This window comes from Dendrobates tinctorius, unplaced genomic scaffold (genome assembly GCF_039654945.1).
Source record: "Dendrobates tinctorius isolate UK_male_01 unplaced genomic scaffold, ASM3965494v1 ptg000034l, whole genome shotgun sequence".
NCBI classification, from domain to species: Eukaryota; Metazoa; Chordata; class Amphibia; order Anura; family Dendrobatidae; genus Dendrobates; species Dendrobates tinctorius.
In genome coordinates, this window is record NW_027361702.1 from 2,051,398 (window position 1) to 2,073,378 (window position 21,981).

The 21,981-nt window shown below is 45.5% G+C and overlaps 1 protein-coding gene across 1 annotated transcript in view; it reads right to left on the bottom strand.

The window, feature by feature from the left end:
* Positions 1-21,981, bottom strand: part of LOC141087479 (uncharacterized) — a 128,458-nt gene that overhangs the window by 42,092 nt on the left and 64,385 nt on the right. The window contains exon 5 of the mRNA XM_073573032.1: positions 10,221-10,372. Within this exon, the coding sequence (XP_073429133.1) occupies positions 10,221-10,372 (152 nt within the window). The remainder of the gene's footprint in view (positions 1-10,220; positions 10,373-21,981) is intronic.

Genomic DNA, 21,981 nt, shown 5'->3' on the forward strand with positions numbered 1-21,981 from the left:
TTGGAAACTAGACCCCCAAAGGAACTTATCTAGATATGTGGTGAGAGCTTTGAACCCACCAGGGCTTCACAGAAGTTTATAACGTACAGCCGTACAATTAAAAAATCATATTTTTTCCACAAAAATGATCTTTTCACCCCCAATTTTTATTTTCCCAAGGGTAACAGGGGTATAAAAGTTATTGAGCAATTTGTCCTGAGTATGCTGATACCCCATATGTGGGTGTAAACAACTATTTAGGCGCATGGCAGAGCTCGGAAGGGAAGCAGCGCCAATTTTTTTGGCTGGAATTGAGATCGGACACCATGTCGCGTTTGGCAAGCCCCTGATGTGCCAAAACAATAGAAAGCCCCACAAATGACAACATTTTGGAAACTAGACCCCCCAAGGAACTTATCTAGATGTGTGGTGAGCACTTTGAACCCCCAAGGGCTTCACAGAAGTCTATAACGCCCGGGCGTGAAAATAAAAAAAATCATATTTTTTCCACAAACATGATCTTTTAGTCCCCAATTTTTTTATTTTCCCAAGGGTAACAGGAGAAATTGGACCCCCAAAATTGTTGTGCAATTTGTCATGAGTACGCTGATACCCCATATGTGGGAGAAAACTACTGTATGGGCACACGTCGGGGCTCGGAAGGGAAGTAGTGACGTTTTGGAATGCAGACTTTGATGGAATGGTCTGCAGGTGTCATGTTGCCTTTGGAGAGCCCCTGATGTACCTAAACTGTTGAAACTCCCCACAAGTGACCCCATTTTGTAAACTAGACCCCCCACGGAACTTATCTAGATGTGTGGTGGGCACTTTGAACCCCCAAGGGCTTCACAGAAGTTTATAACGCCCGGGTGTGAAAATAAAAAAATCATATTTTTTTAACACAAAAATGATGTTTTTGCCCCCAATTTTTTATTTTCCTAAGGGTAACAGGAGAAATTGGACCCCAAAAGATGTTTTCCAATTTGTCCTGAGTAGGTTGATACCCCATATGTGGGGGTAAAACACTGTTTGGGCGCATAGCAGAGCTTGGAAGGGAAGGAGCATCGTTTGACTTTTTCAACGCAGAATTGGCTAGAATTGAGATCAGATGCCATGTTGCATTTGGAGAGCACCTGATGTGCCCAAACAGTGGAAAACCCCCAATTCTAACTCCACCCCTAACCCCAACACACCCCTAACCCTAACCTTAGCCCTAACCCTAGCCCTAACCCCAACCCTAATGGGAAAATGGAAATAAATACTTTTTTTAATTTTATTATTTTTCCCTAACTAACGGTGTGATAAAGGGCAGTTTGATTTACTATATATGGCGGGTTTTTATGTTTGCAGCTGTCGCACGCTAAAATGCGCTTTTTATTGTAAAAATAGTTTTTGCATCACCACATTTTGAGAGCTATAATTTTTCCATATTTTGACCCACCGAGTCATGTGAGGTCTTATTTTTTGAGGGACGAGATGACGTTTTTATTGGTACCATTTTCGGACATGTGACTTTTTTGATCGATTTTTGTTCCGATTTTTGGGACGCAGAATGAACAAAAAACAGCATTTCAAGAATTTCTTTTGGGGGATACGTTTACATTGTTCCGCGTGCGATAAAATTGATAAGGCAGTTTTATTCTTCGGGTCAGTACGATTACAGAGATACCTCATTTTTTTATGTTTTGGCGCTTTTATGCAATAAAAACAATTTTATATAAAAACTAATTATTTTTGCATCGCTTTATTCTGCGAGCTATAACTTTTTTATTTTTTCGCTGATGACGCTGTATGGCAGCTCGTTTTTTGCGGGACAAGATGGCTTTTTCAGCAGTACCATGGTTATTTATATCCGTCTTTTTTATCACATGTTATTGCACTTTTTGTTCGGCGGTATGATAATAAAGCATTATTTTTTGCTTTGTTTTTTATTTTTATTTTTTAAGGGATTCACTAAAGGGGTTAACTAATGGGACAATTTTATAGAGTGGGTAGTTCCGGACACGGTGATACCAAATATGTGTACTTTAATTTTTTTTATTTTTTTTTATTTCCAGTAAATGAATTTATTAGGGAATATTTTTTTTTTTTTACATTTATTTAGCGATTTTTTATAAATTATTTTTACACTTTTTTTTTAACTTTATTACAATGTCCCAGGGGGGACATAACTGTCATGTGACAGATCGCTGTGACTGATCAGCAATCTGTCACAGGCAGTGCTGCAGGCTTCCTCATGCCGGCTCTTTGCAGGCATATGGAAGCCGCCTCTCTGCAGGCCCCCGAAGGTCCCCGCCGCCATTTTGGATCTGAGGACCTGCAGGGAAGGAGGCCCCCGCAGCAGTGATGCACATTGCTCTGCTGCAGGGGTCTCAGGGAAGCACGGAGGGAGCCTCCTTCCCTGCTGATGCTTCCCTAAACCCCCGATACACTGCGATCGTGTTTGATCGCAGTGTGCCAAGGGTTAACGTGTCGGGGGCGGTCCGTGACTGCCCCTGACACATAGTGCCGGGTGTCAGCTGTGATAATCAGCTGACACCCGGCCGCGATCAGTGGCGCTCACCACGTGAGCGCCGCTGTTTGCTATGACATACTTTCCCGTCCATGGGCATAGGGGCCCGGGGCCCATGGATGGGATAGTACGTCAGATGTCAGAAAGGGGTTAATATCATTACATCTACTACATATTGAAATAGGATCTCGGAGATAGGAATACTTCTTTAAAGCTTCATTCATCTGTAGCGCATATCATAATAGACAAAGACAATTATTTATTGAGAGAAGCACATGAGAGGCTAATCAGCATGGGCAAATGGCATACTTGTGGTTACCTAATCTGAAGATCTGAGGTTGTGGATTGTAATAATCACCTTGGCAGGTTAACAATGCAACTATTTTTTAATTCTTATTTCCATGGTCTTAAAGGGAACCTGTCACCCCCCCCCAGGCGTTTTTAAGTAAAAGAGCCACCTTGTGCAGCATTAATGCTGCATTCTGTCAAGTTGGCTCTTTTATTTAGCGTCCCTTCCACCGCAGAAATAATAGTTTATAAAATTGGTCAGACATACCAGAATTTTGACCGAGGGGCAGGTCTTTCCCCCTCTGACACCGACGCCTCGCATCCATCAGTCATGTCCTGCTTATGTCTTTGCTCCCCCTCCACTGTGTTCAATTTCAAATGCTGGCCCCTGCGCTGTAATATATTTTCTTGGGCATGCACAGTTAGCACTGCCTGTTCTCTCACATCACTTCATGGCCTGGCTATCGCGCCTGCGTGGACGCGCTGCCAGAGATCCCACCCCGCAGTGTGAATAAATCATAAGCGACTGGGTATGGGTAGGTCATAGCGTGGGACAGCGTAGGCCATGGTTGAAAAAAGGGTAGGGCATCATCTCTAATGAGATTAGTTTGGCAATGTAGGCGTTCAAGCAAAATGTACGCGGATGAGAGGATGAGTACTTTCTTGTCCTACTCAGAGTGTCTGGAAGGGTGAGCTGGACTGGATGGCTGCATATGGGGGAAGTAGCGGTGGACCGGACGGAGTGAGAGGGGATTGGTGATGGTATTGGTGGTGATGGCCTAGATTCAGTGTTGTGTTGCAAAACCATTGTGATTCCCTGAGTGCTTTGGCCTTGCGACGACACCTCCACATTTAGTGCTGGTGGTGTGCTCAACGGTGGCGTTGGTCTTACAGTGGGGGAAGCGATGGAGCATTGCTGGCTACCTTCAGTCGGAGCAGGTGCACATATGCTACCTGAGGTATTCAAATTTTTGAGTTGTTTACATCGGCTAAAGGTCCTTCCGCACTTCTTACTGGTAATCTTTGCCTCATCAGTAGGATTTTGGACAAAGAAGTGCCACACTGCACTCTTCCTACTATGGTATACATTTTCTGGCCTTGCACGCTGTGCTAAGTTGACTGTCTGGCCAAGCTGTCCTGCAACTCTTTTAGTTTTTGCTCTACGTTTTTGGACAGCTACGGGCCTGGCAGATAACCGCTACTGCGATGTCAATGCCTGCTGCGGATCCTTCTCCTTATCTGAATTATTGCTAGCGCCACCCTCCTCCCCCAATGGATGCCAACCTGGGTCAGGAACTGGGTCATCCATCACCTCCTCTTTAAAGTCATCTGCACCTTCCTCTTTACCTTCCTCTGTGTCACCATGTAAGGTGGTATTGTATGTGGGAAGGGGCACCTGAGTTTCATCAGGGTCAGATTCTGGCTCAATAGACTGCAAGGGCAATGTAGTGCTCTGGGTCGATGTACCAGCAGAATCATCTAGCAGTGGCTGTGCATCCGTGCACTCCATGTCAGATTCATCTTGGACTGGGGAATTCAGGATTTGACTGGATAACCCAGGCATGGTATGTGAAAAGAGCTCCATAGAGTAATCTGAAGTGTGGGCTGCCGTATCCTTAACTTTTGGTGGGGTGAAGGACACAAGGAAAGGTGTTTTTCCTGACCAGAACCCTGCATTGATGACTCCGTGCTTGCAGGTTTCGAATATTCAGAAGAGGAGGCAATAGAGCTGGTGGCTGTTTCGGCAATGTACGCCAAAACCTGTTCCTGATGCTCCGGCTTTAAAAGCGGTTTTCCTACTCCAAGAAAAGGCAACCTTACAGGCCTTCTTGGGCCAGACGATGACGCAGGCTCAACACCTCCTGCCTTAGCTGCTATTGTTCTTTTGCAAGAACCAGCCGATGCACCACCACCATCAGTACCAGCTGCGCCCCCCTGCCCACGTCCACGGCCTCTTCCACCATACTTCCTCATGTTTTGGAAAATGTACCAAAAATACCAGCAGAGAAATGGTACTGTATGAGGAGCGTCCAGCTGTGTAAGGTGTATTAAAAAAATTAATCTATGTATATATTTTGCTAGTCACAGACGCTCTCACAGTATGTATTGGACCGTAATCCAACAAGCAGATATACGGAACTGTATCAGAAGTGTACAGCTGTATACGTTTTTTGTGTAACTAACAATCTGCGTATATGTATTTATGGAGTGTCACACACACACGCTGACTCTGTATAGATGTGACTGTAATGTGAACGGCAGATATACAATACTGTTTGCGAATCGAACAGCTCTATATGGTGTGTGTATGGAAAATTGTCAATCTTTGTCTATTTGTATAGGGACTGACTCACGCTGTCTCTGTCTAGTTTTGACCGCTATCAAGCAGCAGATATACGAAACTGTTTGAAAAGCGGACAGCACTCTAAGGTGTAGGTCTGGAAAAACGGAAAAACTCATCCGCTTTATTTTCCAGAGTCACACACAGAAAGCTTCTATTTGTCCGTGATACAAGGCGGTACACGGTAGTGTGTGAGGAGCGTACACCGCTATACGGTGTCTGTATGGAAAATTGTCAATCTCCGTCTATTTGTTTAGGGACTGACACATGCTGTCTCTGTCTAGTTTTGACCATATTCAAACAAACAGCAGATATACGAAACTGTTTGAAAAGTGGACAGCACTCTAAGGTTTAGGTCTGGAAAAACAGAAAAACTCCTTGGCTTTTTTTCCAGAGTCACACACAGAAAGCTTCTATTTGTCCGTGATACAAGGCGGTACACGGTAGTGTGTGAGGAGCGTACACCGCTATATGGTGTCTGTATGGAAAATTGTCAATATCCGTCTATTTGTATAGGGACTGACACATGCTGTCTCTGTCTAGTTTTGACCATTATCAAACAGCAGATATATACGAAACTGTTTGAAAAACAGACAGCTCTCTAAGGTGTAGGTCTGGAAAAATGGAAAAACTCCTCGGCTTGTTCTTCCAGAGTCACACCCAGATAGCTTCTATTTGTCTGTGATACCAGCCGGTACACAGTAGTGTGTGAGGAGCGTACACCGCTATATGGTGTGTGAAAAAATGAACGCTCGGTAACTCACCAGGAGAAAATAATAAAAGTTGGAGTGCTTTGAAAAAAGCAGTTTGAACAGCAGTGTGCACACAGCAATGCAGCTAGCAGGTAGCCTTAAAAGGCAGCCTAATCACCACCAGCGCTGCTGCACACAACAAAAATCCTCCCCTTTCACTGCACACTAACTGTACAGTGAAAAGCGCTATCAGCAGAAGCAGTTTTTTTTTTCTTCCCTGCCTAACACTCTCCCTGTTCTGAATCAGCAGCAGCACCTCTCCCTATTCTAAGATCGGCAGAAGAAAGATGGCGGTCGGCGGTCACAGCCTTTTATACCCACTGTGATGCCACACAAAGCCAGCCAATCACTTCAATGCCCTTCTCTAAGATGGCTGTGGCCGCTGCCCATGTCATTGCGTTGCCCACAGTGTGCTTCCTCCATCATTGGCTGAGAAAAGGCGCTGGAAGCATTATTTGAAATGCGACTTTGGCACTCTGATCGTCGACCTCATGGCCGACCTCACGCTATGGTCGGGTTTCGATCGGCGAAACCCGACTTTAGCTAAAGTCGGCTATTTTGACTGACCCGTTTTGCTCAACTCTAAATGAGATGCAACGCTAAGGTCTTCCTCTGCTTACTGTCACTGAATGGAAATATTGATTCCTGAAGCTGAGCACTTTCCAGGTGAAATTATTGCACTTAAACTGATGAGCAAGCAAATCTCTAATAAGCCAATAAAATCGACATACTGGTGCTCTGTGCTGGTAAAAGTCTGTGGCAAGCTCCTCACACTCCTCCCCCTCTTACTGATGGAACAACTCCTTCAGCTATGCCTTGCATACATCGGCTGGTAAACTGCCCAACTAAATGCACCTGTCTCCAGAGCTCTGACCTCCAGCCAGAGAGATGGTCACTTGACAACCTGGTAAATGTTGTTCAGGGAGGACAATATCTGAACTGACCAGGATGATGGAAGACATAGTGTCCCGAAGTCCCTGGGCCTCCTCTCTGATGTCATTTTCCTCCCCCAGGTCACTTTCCTTCATGGTAACAATCATTTTATTTTGTGCATTACTCACCACTGGCAGGGGAGCAGGTCCATTACTTCAGGTTACAACATTGGCCCAGTGGCACACCATTCCATCTCATAGGTCGTTTCCCAGCAAGATATCTATCGGTAGGTGCCGGACTACTCCTGCATCCACCATTGCATAACTATGATCTCAGTTTAAATGTAGTCAGGCCCTTCGAATGTTCAGAGTTCCTCCGGCTACATTGACTATCATATAGCTGGTGGGAACAATACATTGGTTCGGAACTAAATGTTCTTTGATAAATGTGACTGAGGCTCCTGAGTCACAGAGCCCCGCTGCCCCCACACCCTCTGACCAGAGCGGCTGCAGATGCTGGTTCATAGTCGCTGAGGTATCCCATTGGCCTTGTACAGCAGTACCCTCTTCTTCTTCCAGTCAGGGTAGTGGGATCCTCTCTCACGCAGCTTTCCAGCCCCATTGCAGCACATTGTTCACCGGTTGGGGATGCGGTTGATGTGGGCTAGAACAATCACGGCATTCCCTGGAAAAGTGTCTCGTCTGCCCACATTTATGACAGCTTAACCCCCCTTGTCCCGATGCTTGGGGGTTTGGGAAACTTTCCCATCTGTGTGAAGACCCAAATCCCCTCAGCTACTCCTTGGACATAAATTGTTCCAACATGAGTATATATATGACATGTTCTGCTTCCTGAGGCCCCCAGTCCATTCTATCCACCGAGTGCATGAAGTACTTAATGTATTAGCAAATTCACGATGCATGTGTGTTTCAATTATCACCTAGGCAGGCTAACAATGAAACTATTTTTTATTCTTTACATCCATGGTGTTTGGTCATGGTCATAGGAATGCCCCCTGCATATAGGAACTAAGACACATATGCCCCCAACAGATGTAGGACAGAAACACTAATGTAGGCCTTATTTATACATGAGATCCAAACCACACCTCTTCCTCTACTGTCACTGAATGGAAACATTTGAACACTTTCCAGGTGAAATTAGTGCACTTAAACTGACGTGCAAGAAAATCTCGATTAAACACAATAAGATCGACATACCAGTACTTAATGCTGGAAAAAGTCCGTGGTTAGCTACTTACACCTAAGAAATGGTCTATCCAGCAATAGAGGAGGATCCAGACACAGCGAACATTGTACACTGTCAGGATCCAGCAAACTGCAGTCACATTGGGCAACTGCAGAAATCTAGCTAAAGCCCGGAAAGCACCTTTGCAAGCAACTTTTATTTATATGTTAATAAATGTTGAAATTTCTCAAATCTATTACATATTACCTATCATAATAAATCATATTTTCTTAAGGAGAAAAGAGTAAAGCCTATACCTCAAAAAAACTATCCAATTTTATTGAAAAACAATAAAGTTGAAAAGATTCTAAACCCTAAATTAATAGCCGGCGCATTCATATAGTACTATGACTCCTCATTACACATGTAAAATCAGTTTGAAGCTAATAGAATTTTCTAAGAATTTCACAAAAAATCTGATTCACCAGAATTCCATATGCTAAAATCTAGACAAATTATGACTGTTGGGCCGTCATTTTTCTTGATTCTTTTTACTTTTTTCACACCTCACCTGTCCTGCTGCAGCTTGATCCCTGTTGGATGCAAATTTCTAGAAATAAAAAATCAAATTGGAAATACTCCAATTGCTCTGAAAATATGTGTTCAACACTCTGATGTCTCCTAGGACTGTATCTAACACCTTTCAATCTCTTTAACACAAACACACTCTTAATAATGTCAAAGAGACCTCACGACTGAAAACAATAGTGACCTGTCAATGAGAAACTGGAAGAAAGTAGCGAGCAGGGAATAGAGAGAGCCAGGAGAGTGGTGAATGCAGGGCTTACTGCAGTAGAATCTCATTAATCTCATTAACATACAAGTTCAAAGGTGGATTTCTCTTACACAGCAAAATGATTTCTATAAGAAAGGTAAGGATTTAGTCAGCATTAAAAGACCTTTATATACTGTAAATTCCATCAGTTTGGGGATTAAAATCTGTATGACGGGTTCTTTTTAAAGCACCATTCAGCGGTTTTTTTTTAGCATCACGCCTGGAATGGTATCACTAATGTATGTTCCCTGCCTGTAGGACTAGCCACCAGGTTCTGTTGTTCTCAATGCCACTTTGGTTTTCCTCCAGTGTTTGCCGTAAGTCGCTTCTCCTTGTAAGACTATGAGTCAGAACGAGGCTCATAGACTCACACTGAGAGGTGGTGACTGTTACCTCTGACTTCTGGTGAGTCAGGAGCTGTGGTCACAAGATGGCGGAGCAGGACTGGCGCGGCACTGGGAAGAGCAGAAGACATCAGCTAGTTAAGCATTGAACTACCGGGAACAGACCTTAGTGATACCACTCCAGCGGTGAAATTAAATAAAAAATGCCGGAGTGATGTTTTAAGCCCTCATCATACTTGGTGTTAGTATTCTTAGAACTAATTAAATCCCAAAAATTTTATATATCTGATTTGCAATATTCTTACAATTACCGAAACCTTTGAACATGGAAGTCTCAAGATCCACCCAAAACATTATAGATCAAAATGTTAACCTAATTTATGAATATGAACCCATGTTGGCCTCACACAAGAATAGCCGCTCATCATTTAACAAGTCCTGGCACTTCTGGTTATTCTCTCCATTTCCTAGACAGATTTGACTAATAGTTTATGTAAATCTTCTTTATAGACTTGGACGCGGCATTAACTTTTACGATAATTTTTGCCCCATTCCGTGATATGTCTGTTGTCACAAAGTGAAGTCTTGACCTGCACAGACTTTACCATGTGTGGAGAGAAAAACATGACAGGGACTGACACATTTCTTACCATACAGTCCTTAATCATAGTCCACATTGATGTTTTGACTTTCAAGCTTAATAAAGACTATGACGATTGAAGTTTTGCTTTGTGTATGGAGAAATAAAATAACTAACCCATGGTGAGTGCTGAAAAGATTTTTTCTCGGTACGATATGTTACAATTCCACCATAAGTTCACAAATAGATTATGTGGACTGATAGTCCATGTGGATGATCAGAAACGCGTCAGTCTCTGTCATGTTTGTCTCTTCATACTGGTGATGCCACTGTTTTTAACGTATTGGGGAAGAAATAAAAGATCATATGTTTATTCAGAACGAGGTGTTGGCATTTGTGGACTCCTGATGGAAATCTACCAAGAAAAGCAGCTGAGCACCAGCTATGGTGAGCTGACGGACTTTATTCCCTTAGTCAATATGATATGATTGGACCACCACTGTCAGGATCAAGTAGGAAATAACTTACCTATTTTAGGCAAAACAAAACCAACAGGATTCGGCCATAAGGCCTCAATGAAGTCCCACATCAATTTGCTAAATAAATTCTTTATAGGTTGCAGTTGTGCTAAACTTGTAATAAAGACAGACATCTCATTGTCTATATTTTCCATACGCATTCTGCAATAAAAATATGAGGTTTGCATTTAATATTTCTTACTTAAGTATTTATATTTGTATTGCTACACAAATATTAAATCTTTTTTCCAAGTTATTTTTAGTTTTTCATAAGTGCAAGAGCAGGGGCTTACATAGAAATCATGGGGCCCCATAGCAGATGTCCTAATTTGTCCCTCCTTTCTCTAAAAAAATAAAAATCTAATGATATTTGATGGGGTCACACAAGAGCATATCTCACAACTTTTCAGCCCCTACAAAATAATTTTGCTCCTATTGAAGCCCCTTAGAATTCCCAGGCACTATATTATCTATTTCATGGCCCCCATAAAGTGTGATGCCAACAAAAGTGCCCTCGAAACACAGTATGATACTACCATAGTGAATTCCTTCACAGTACCCATCACAGTCACAGAATAATGACACTTCCCTACCCCTCCCAAAGTATGATACCCCACAGTGACCCCAAAACACTAAGATGTCCCCACAGTGACCACCAACACAGTATAATGGCCCCCACAGTTCCCCAAACACAATTTGAAAGCCCCTATGCACAGTACTAAGGTCCAGACACAGTCCTCGCACACCATATAATGGCCCACACAGAGTCCTCCATACAGATTGATGTCCCTACATTCAGTATAATGGCCACCACACCCATCAACAGAGTATGCAGTATGATGGACCTCATACAACCCTCTAAACAGTATAATGGTCCCCAAAATAGCCCTCCGAAGAGTATAATAGCCTCCACATAGCCCTGCAAAGAGTATAATGGCCTCCACTTGCCTCTACTCTTTTCCCTGCTATGCTGGTCTCTGCTGCATGTGTTCAGGATCTCTGCACAGGACAGTATTGATGAGACGTCTGGCGCACATGGAGACTGTTGAAGGAGGGAGAGTCAGTTGTTTCTCCCTTTTCCATCATTGCTTTCAACTGTATCTGCATACAGTGTTATGCTGGGTGGGATGGGAGCACGGCGCCGCCACGTGGTCTGCTGCTATTAGTGGTATGCCACTGTGCAAGGGTTCAATATAATGGTAACAGTTAAATATGCAAATAAAAACATATTTTATGCAATTTTCTGTTATCCAACATTGCAAAAAAAATATCAAAAGCCCCATATTTGTACCATATGTAATAAGAAGCTGTGATATCTCTGGAGAACTCCTGCAGGAGGTGCCATTACTGAGGAGAGATTGCCATCTTCTGGCCAGCCAAAATCAAGCGGAACCAAATTTTGCTGGAAGATTTACAGGGGGAGCGGCTTAATGTGCAGGATTGGATCAGATGACCCACAGGAAGGATTTCCCTGATATAAAAGCCCTGCTTGCCAGACTATGATGAGATTTGGCACCAGGGAAGAGAGCGAGCAGACGTGCTCCAGAGACATCGCTGAGACCAGCGTGACAGGCCTCAGTGTGAAGTCTGTTCCATCCAGGTGCTGGTCACCACCTGGGAAGGTCCGGATTCCCCACAAGAGAATTACCGCCTACGCTGGTCAGAGCCAGGATCTGCGCCCTGTGCTGGTCAAGCCTCCAAGGCCTGCCGTTGCCTGTCAAGAGCCGACCATAAGACTACCGCCGATGGTCAAGCCGAGAAAATGTGACAGGCAAGTCCCACTGGTAATTGCCATGAAACAGAGCTAGTGGACAGGGCCATCACTTCCAGCTATCATCTACGGTGGCGGGGTCAGCTGGGACTAGGATTACAGATTGGGAGGGGGCTAGTTGGTTCCTGGGAGGCTCAACAGGTGTCACGCTGGCGCCTTGGCTGGTTGGCGCAAGTGAGGGGGTTGTGGCCCCACTGAGCCACAAACCAGACTACCTTGGAAGGGGCGTGACTAGGACAGCTACCTTGGTCTTCACTGGAGCCTCTGATGGTGAGGTCAGGCTTGTGCGGCAGGTAGCTGCCAGGTGCCACTCCAGGGTGGTGTCTGGCTGTGGCTGCTGATCCCACTGGGGAACAGGAAGCTAGGACAGGTGTGACAGACAGGCAGGTGAGCACGGCTGGTACTCTGGCAGTTGGGCACGGCTGAGACACAGGCAGGCGGCATGGCTGAAACGCTGGCAGGCGGGCACGGCTGAGACACTGGCAGGCGGGCACAGCTGACTGGGAAGGCACAGGGACACGGACAGAAAGGAGTGGTGTATGGAATAGGTAGAGGCCTGGTCACACAAGAAGTGCTGGTACTGGTACGGGAAGGATGGAAATATAGATGGGTATAAAGGAACAGGTTTGGACCTGTTCACACCGGAGAAGAACCGCAAGGCTGCGGTGGGGAGCTGCAGTTAGCAGCAAGAGGTTCTGCAGAAGCAGAACAAAGCAGAACCGCAGGAGTGCGGAGCACAGGTAGAGCCACAAGAATGTGGAGCACAGGCAGAGCCATGAGAGTATGGAGCAGGTAGAGCCACAAGAGTACGGAGCAGGCAGAGCCGCATGAGAAGGGAGCAGGCAGAGCCGCAAGAGTACGGAGCACAGGCAGAGTCACAAGAGTACGGAGCACTTAGAGCCGCAAGAGTAGGGAGCAGGCATAGCCGCAAGAGTGTGGAGCACAGGCAGATGAAGAGGACCCCAGGATAGACACTGCAGGGAAAGGAGCCACAGACAAGGAGACCGAGAGACAGAGGTAGGACAGAGTTCAGACAAGGTAACGGTGCAAGTGCGAGACAAGGAACTGGAACAAAGACATAGAGAGCCATATATACTGCCTCCTGGAGGGCAGAGCACACAGATGTGAGATAAGGCAAGGAACAATAGCACAGGGACCAGGATATACTGTCTCCTGGAGGGTGTCAAGACAGGTACAAGGCAAGGCAAAGAACAAGGACACAGAAACCAGGATATTCCGCCTCCTGGAGGGCAGACGGAGAGGTACAAGGCAAGGCAAGGAACAAGGACACAGAGACCAGGATATTCTGCCTCCTATAGGGCAGCAAGACAGGCACAGGACTAGGAATCAAGCCTCCAGAGAAGGCGAAACACAGGACAGGACCTGGCAACTCAGCAAGACACTAACTGAGTTAAGGCTTTGCTCAGGCAGCTACCACCGGGTGGAGCTGCATACTAGAGGCCTCTTGGGGATTGGCCAGGGATACATTAGACAGGTACAGCCTGATTCCATAAGAACCAGAGAGTGCCAATGCCGCCCCCCTATGTACACAGCCAGGAAGCATGCAGAGAGCAGGAAGGAAACAAGAGGCACACAGCATGGAGCCGGCAGCAGACAGAACACACAGCAAGGCCTGGAGCAGTGAGTAAGTTGGTGTGTGGCCATGCAGTGATGCCGGCAGGGTTGTTACAGTAGGCATTGATAGACTACGTCAGAAAAAGATTTGCGGCCCAGCGAGAAAGCATTGTGACCCCCACTAGAACTAGATCTTTGAGAGAGAACTTACGTGGTGACTTCCAAGACTGGGTGCACCACCTTTTGTGAAAAGAACATTAACGTTAAATAGTGAAAGACTTTCTTGGCTCTTCTAAGCTTATTGTTATTTGTTCTACTGTTGATTTGCATCCTTACTAACACTAATTGTTTAAAGTTACTGAATTATATAAATAGAATTATTTCAATCCTTGACTGTTTCCCGCCTCGTTATCTTTGTTCGTTGCATCCAGGCGCCTTCATTACACTTCCATTCCCTTATTTAACATCTTATGGCTACAAAGACATCAGATTAAAGTTTGACGAGCCTCGTGATTTCAGCATTCTGGTTTCTGGCAGTGGCATTCTCCCCATTTCCAATTGAATACATATAAATGCTTGGCTGAGTTCAGATTTGCTTACTTGGAGAAAATGAGAGAAATAGTTGTAGGACAAAATCACGGGTCTGAGCATCTTTAAACTTGGCTTATTAAAGAGGCCACATCTCAATGAAGTTGTCTGGCCATAGGGTACAAATCTGCACTCACTGCCTTAGGATATGGTCACACAAGCCTTAAGGGTGGTTTCACATTAGCGTTTCAGGGCGCAGCGACAGCCTGCGCATGGCCGCCGCTAAGCCCTGCCCCCTGCCGTACCTCCTCCGGTAGCTCCGGTAGCGCAACCAAATTGCAACAGGTTGCGTTTGGCGCTGGTCGGTGCACCGTCAAAAGGACGCATGTGCTGCCAAACACATACTGCGCTGTTGTGAGTTCATTTTCCCCTTCGTCACTGAGGTCTGGTGAACTCCCTATTCTGGTGAAGGAAGGTAATGAGCCTGATTATCAGGCACCTGAACCTGATGAGGATGACTGGCTGAGTGGAGTCACGGACTGGATATAAGGCTGCCGACGCCCTTCTGCCCTGCGGGTGATTTCTCTGTGGACTTCTAGGACACCAGTCTGATTCCTGCTCCTCTAAGCTAAGTTTTTCTGCTTTGCCTGTTTGCATTAGTGTTTTGTTTTTGTTTTCCTTGCTTTTCTGGATTCTGCCATTCCCTGCTGGGGTGAGCTGAATCTCCTTTTGCCTGTAGCTCTGTCTTCAGAATATTCCTGTGTACTGACATAGCCTTTTTGAAGCCTAGCGTCTTCAGGGCCTTTGTCACTGTCAGTCTGTTGGCTCTTATTTTCATAGGGTTTTTCACGGATTGCAGACAGCAGCCTTCCTGTCCTTTTCTATCTATCTAGATTGGGCCCCGTCTTTGCTCAGTCTATCTTTCTGCCTGTGTTAGTGTTTTCATCTTGCTTCACCGTCATTATATGTTGGGGGCTGCCTATTGCTTTGGGGTCTGCTCTGGGGCAGTTTAGTTTTCCCCTTTCTTTCTTTAGGCCTAGCTATTTCTCCGGCTGTGATCGAGGGGTCTAGGGCATCGTAGGAACCCCCCACGGCTACTGCTAGTTGTGTTGATAGGTTCAGGGGTCTGCAATCCGATAGCTGCCAACTTCTCTGGTTTTCTGGACTTAGCTAGCATTTCTGTTTTTGCCTCCTACGGTGACTCAATCATAACAGAATCACCCGCCCTACCGCAGATCCTAGGGTACTCAATAGCAGGAAAGAATTGTGTTTAAAAAAAAAGGTGTGCGTATATTCTTTCCTCTATATCTCTGAGGCCGTAGGGGGGATTTTTTTTTTTCTCTCAATGGAGATAAAGCAATTGTCTGATCGTGTGGAGCAGCTCGCTGCGGAAGTGCGGGGAATTTCCGCCTACCTTGCTCGTTCGCATGCTGTTGAACCAAAGATCCCTACACCTACACCTGATGTATTTTTTGGGGATCGATCTAAATTTTTGAGTTTCAAAAATAATTGTAAATTATTTTTTGCCTTGAAGCCTAACTCGTCAGGGAGCTCCGCGCAGCAGGTTAAAATTGTCATCTCTTTGCTGCGTGGCGATCCCCAGGATTGGGCGTTTTCTTTGAAACCAGATGATCCTATTCTGACTAATGTGAACGCATTCTTTCAAGCTTTGGGGTTGTTGTATGACGAACCTAATGCTATTGATCAGGCTGAAAAGACCCTGTTGGCATTGAACCAGGGTCGAGATTCTGCAGAGTTGTACTGTCAAAAGTTCCGAAAGTGGGCGGTCCTTACTACCTGGAATGATAATGCCTTGGCTGCTCTCTTTCGGAAAGGTTTGTCAGAAGCCGTAAAAGATACTATGGTGGGATTTCCTGTTCCCTCTGGTCTGGACGATTCTATGTCATTAGCCATTCAGGTTGATCGGCGTTTACGTGAACGCAGGATTGCACGAGAGGTGTTGCCACCGGTTGAACAGACGTCTGAACCTATGCAATGTGATAGAGTTTTGCCTAAGGCGCAACGTCAGGAGTTCAGAAGGCGTAATAAGCTGTGTTTTTTCTGTGGAGATGCCTCGCATGTTGTTTCTGTTTGTCCTAAACGAGAGAAACGCTTTGCACACACGTTTTCTGTTGGTGGTTTTCAACCTAAGTTTCTTCTGGCAATTACTCTGATCTGCTCCCTGTCCACATTTTCCGCCAAGGCTTTTGTGGATTCGGGAGCAGCGCTAAACCTAATGGACTTGGATTTTGCTAAACGTTGTGGATTTCCGATGACACCTCTGCAGACGCCTATCCCTTTGAGGGGGATTGATGCTACTCCTTTGGCTAAAAATAAACCTCAGTTCTGGACCCAGGTGGTTATGCGGGTCGCCCCAGACCGACAAGAAAATTGCAGATTTTTGGTGTTGCATGGTCTGCATGATGCCGTTGTTCTGGGGTTTCCCTGGTTGCAAATTCATAATCCAGTTTTGGATTGGAAATCTGTGTCTGTGGTGAGTTGGGGTTGTCGGTGTACCTTTAGTGAGGCTCCGGTTTTTTCCACCTCTCCTCAGTCGCATGATGTTCCTGACTATTTGGCGGACTTTTATGATGTATTTAGTGAGAATGAGTCTGCGTCCTTGCCTCCTCATAGGAGTTATGACTGTGCAATTGAACTAAGCCTGGGGTGTAAATTTCCCAAGGGTCGGCTCTTCAATTTATCTGTACCCGAGCACGAGGCTATGCGGTCCTATATTAAGGAGGCGTTGGAGAAGGGTCATATTAGACCATCCTCTTCACCCTTAGGTGCCGGTTTTTTTTTTGTGGCCAAAAAGGATGGTTCTTTAAGGCCTTGTATTGATTATCATGCCCTCAATAAAATTACTATTAAATATCAGTATCCGTTACCCCTGATTTCGCATCTATTCTCTAGAGTTAGAGGTGCTTGCTGGTTTACCAAGCTTGACCTCAGGGGGGCGTATAATCTTATCCGCATTAAGCAGGGGGATGAATGGAAGACGGCGTTTAATACTCCGGAGGGACATTTTGAGTACCTGGTGATGCCTTTTGGGCTCACTAATGCCCCTTCTGTCTTCCAGTGCTTCATGAACGATATTTTCCGAGACTTTGTCGATAAATTTTTGATTATCTATCTGGATGATATTTTGATCTTCTCCAAGGATTGGGATTCTCATGTGGAACATATTCGGACTGTGTTCCGGATCTTGAGGGAGAATTCCCTGTATGTCAAAGGATCGAAATGCCTTTTTGGAGTACAGAGGATTTCATTTTTGGGATTTATTTTGTCTCCGTCAACTATTGAAATGGATCCGGCCAAGGTACAGGCCATTTATGATTGGGTTCAGCCCACTTCTTTGAAGGCCCTCCAGAAGTTTTTGGGTTTTGCTAATTTTTATCGGAAATTTATAGCAAAATTTTCTAGTATTGCCAAGCCATTGACTGATCTGACTAAGAAGGGTGCTGATGTGTTGAATTGGTCTCCGGAGGCTGTTGCTTCCTTTCAGGAGCTGAAGCGAAGATTTACCTCCGCCCCGGTTTTGCGGCAACCTGATGTCTCACTCCCGTTCCAGGTAGAGGTGGATGCTTCTGAGATTGGTGCAGGAGCTGTTTTGTCCCAAAAGGATCCTGTAACAGCTAAAATGAATCCCTGTGCTTTCTTTTCCCGAAAGTTCTCTCCATCTGAACGTAACTATGATGTGGGGAATCGGGAACTGTTGGCCATGAAATGGGCATTTGAGGAGTGGAGACATTGGTTGGAGGGAGCTAAACATCAAGTTGTGGTCCTCACTGACCACAAGAATTTGATTTATCTAGAGTCGGCTAAACGCTTGAACCCTAGACAAGCTAGGTGGGCCTTGTTTTTTACACGTTTTGATTTTGTGGTCTCTTTTCTTCCTGGAACTAAGAATGTCAAGGCAGACGCCCTCTCTAGGAGTTTCTTTGCTGATTCTCCTGTGGTGACCAAGCCTGCTACCATCTTAGGCGAAGGGGTAGTTCTTTCTGTCATCTCGCCCGATTTGAGACTTGCTCTGCAAGAGTTCCAGGAGGACAAACCTGAGCGTTGTCCCAGTGGAAAGTTGTATGTTCCTGACCAGTGGAAGAAGAGAGTGATGTCTGAAGTTCATTGCTCTGCATTGGCTGGTCATCCAGGTATCTTTGGCACTAGAGATCTGGTGAGTCGCTCTTTTTTGTGGCCCACATTGTCTCATGATGTCAGGAATTTTGTGCAGTCCTGTGGGACTTGCTCCCGGTCTAAATCTTGTTCTCGTTCTAGTGGGTTGTTGATGCCTTTGCCTGTCACCAGGAGGCCATGGACCCATATTTCAATGGATTTCATCTCTGATATGCCGGTCTCTCAAAGAATGACTGTTATTTGGGTGATTTGTGATAGGTTCTCTAAGATGGTTCATCTTGTACCACTCCCTAAGTTGCCATCTTCCTCTGAGTTGGTGCCCCTGTTTTTGCAACAGGTGGTTCGCTTACACGGGATTCCTGAGAACATTGTATCTGACAGAGGAGTTCAGTTTGTGTCTAGATTTTGGAGGACTTTCTGTTCCAAGCTGGGAATTCAGCTGTCCTTCTACTCTGCTTTTCACCCTCAGACCAATGGGCAGACAGAGAGAACAAACCAGACCTTGGAGTCGTATTTGAGATGTTTTATTTCCGCTGATCAGGATGATTGGGTTTCATTTTTGCCCTTGGCCGAATTTGCTTTAAATAATAGAGCTAGTTCTGCCACTTTGATGTCACCTTTTTTTTGTAACTTTGGGTTTCATCCTCGATTTTCTTCAGGGCAGGTGGAGCCTTCTGCCTGCCCAGGTGTTGACACTGTGGTGGAGAGAATGCACCAGATCTGGGACCAAGTGGTGGATAAGTTATCTCTCTCCCAGGAAAAGACCCAGCGGTTTTCCAACCGACATAGGACCATTGGTCCCCAGTTTAAGATTGGTGATATGGTGTGGTTATCATCAAAAAATATTGCTATGAAGGTGGCTTCTCCTAAGTTTAAGCCTAAATTTATTGGACCTTACAAGATTTTGGAGATTATTAATCCGGTCTCTTTCCGTTTGGCTCTTCCTGTCACATTTAAAATCCATAATGTGTTCCATAAGTCCTTGTTGAAGAGGTTTGTTGAACCATTTGTTCCTGGGGTGGCACCTCCGGACCCTGTATTGGTTGAAGGTAACATGGAATATGAGGTAGAGAAAATACTGGATTCCCGTCTGGCTAGACGGAGACTCCAGTATTTGGTTAAGTGGAAGGGTTATGGTCAGGAGGATAATTCCTGGGTCTCTGCCTCTGATATTCATGCCAAAAGATTGGTGCGTGCCTTTCATCGGGCTCACCCTGATCGCCCTGGTGGCGTGGTTGAGGGTTCGGTGACCACTCCTCAAGGGGGAGGTACTGTTGTGAGTTCATTTTCCCCTTCGTCACTGAGGTCTGGTGAACTCCCTATTCTGGTGAAGGAAGTTAATGAGCCTGATTATCAGGCACCTGAACCTGATGAGGATGACTGGCTGAGTGGAGTCACGGACTGGATATAAGGCTGCCGACGCCCTTCTTCCCTGCGGGTGATTTCTCTGTGGACTTCTAGGACACCAGTCTGATTCCTGCTCCTCTAAGCTAAGTTTTTCTGCTTTGCCTGTTTGCATTAGTGTTTTGTTTTTGTTTTCCTTGCTTTTCTGGATTCTGCCATTCCCTGCTGGGGTGAGCTGAATCTCCTTTTGCCTGTAGCTCTGTCTTCAGAATATTCCTGTGTACTGACATAGCCTTTTTGAAGCCTAGCGTCTTCAGGGCCTTTGTCACTGTCAGTCTGTTGGCTCTTATTTTCATAGGGTTTTTCACGGATTGCAGACAGCAGCCTTCCTGTCCTTTTCTATCTATCTAGATTGGGCCCCGTCTTTGCTCAGTCTATCTTTCTGCCTGTGTTAGTGTTTTCATCTTGCTTCACCGTCATTATATGTTGGGGGCTGCCTATTGCTTTGGGGTCTGCTCTGGGGCAGTTTAGTTTTCCCCTTTCTTTCTTTAGGCCTAGCTATTTCTCCGGCTGTGATCTAGGGGTCTAGGGCATCGTAGGAACCCCCCATGGCTACTGCTAGTTGTGTTGATAGGTTCAGGGGTCTGCAATCCGATAGCTGCCAACTTCTCTGGTTTTCTGGACTTAGCTAGCATTTCTGTTTTTGCCTCCTACGGTGACTCAATCATAACACTGCGCACGGCCTGCATCCCCAGTGATAAAGATAGGGGACGCAGGATGCATGCAGCGTCATGCACCCGTAGGTGGAGCTACCGGAGAAGGCGCGGCAGGGGCGGGGCTTAGCGGCGGTCGTGCGCAGGCCATCGCTGCACCCTGAAATGCTAATGTGAAACCACCCTTACATATGATCAGAGTTTGAGCAGAGTGTTAGCATAGTGTAATTTCTCGGATAAGAGAATCATAACACAGGTAAGGCGAAGATGGAGAACAACATTTCTCCATCATCTCCATTGTGTGAGTCATCCGAGTGCAGTCCAATGTTGTACATGCACTCTTTCACATGGATGGGTGAGTGTAATCAGATTTGCGCTAATCTGTATTGCACCATACAATAATATTGGTCCGAGTGCAATCTTTAAAATATCTGATAGCACTCATCTGATATACACGCTCGTGTGAGCGAGACCTCACAGTACAAGACTGTGAGGATTCACCGATGCCGGCACCAGGAGTGGCAGGTGCGTGACCACAAGTATGCAAGTTCCATACATGCATTCATGTGCCGTTTAAATGTGAGCAGCCTTGCTCAATGCAAATGTATTGAGTGTGGTCTGACACTTCTTGTAATGTGGCTGGAAGTATGCAAATCACATACATACAGTCACATGACTGCCTACTCCTGGTGCCACTACTGGGGAATCCTCACAGTGGGCAGTAAGTGCGCTGAAAGGATTCATAAGTCTGCAGTCAACCGACTGACTGCAGACTTGTACCCTAATGCCCGACCAGCCTTTTACATCATATATGACTTAAAATGTTTCTCTGCTCTTACAGCAACTCATTGCTCTGCACTTCTCAGATCTGCTGCACTCCTCGATCTCTTGATTGTTGCACCTTAGGTGTCCTCCTTTCTTAACACACAGTAACTAACAGAAATAGATTAAGTTCGTACTGCGCAGTCTATTCATATGTAAATCTTCACTGGAGCTTTTAGCTCAGAATCCCCTATAGATGCTACAATTCTGTTAATCTTGTACTTGCTTGGTAATAATTCTCAGATGCTCTTCACTGTCTTACATACATGTCAGAAAAGAGTTTTATCTCTTGTAGCTTTTACTGTACAGAGATCCTGCAGTCTTCACAATGATGGCAGGATTCTTACATAAGGGTATGTTTCCACGGTCAGGAAACGCTGCGGGTTTGACACTGCGTACATCCGCAGCGTCAAACCTGCAGCGTCCAGATGTTACAGCACAGTAGAGGGGATTTCATGAAATCCTATCTCCACTATGCCACTATGGCAGACCTGCGTATTCGCACATGCGGTGCGTTTTTCCAGACTGCAGCATGTCTATTTATGATGCAGGGACGCTCCTTCCCCACAGTGTAAATTTCCCATAGACATTCATTAGATGCAGTAAAACCGCATCTAATGATTAAGTCACATGCGTAATAACTGCGTAAACGCAGCTTACTACGCATGTGTACTAATTAAAATAAGGTCTTACCTCCTCCCAACGCCGGAAGTCCCCGTCCACTGCAGTTCTCGTGATAACTTAGCTTACCCGCGAGAACTGCCGTGTTGCCACGAGAACTGCCATGCACAAAACCGGGGGTTATCTCCGGCCACTAAGATAGTTCTCACTGTCAGCTGACCGTGAGAACTACAGTGTAGGTGACCGCCTAAGATCTCCAGTGG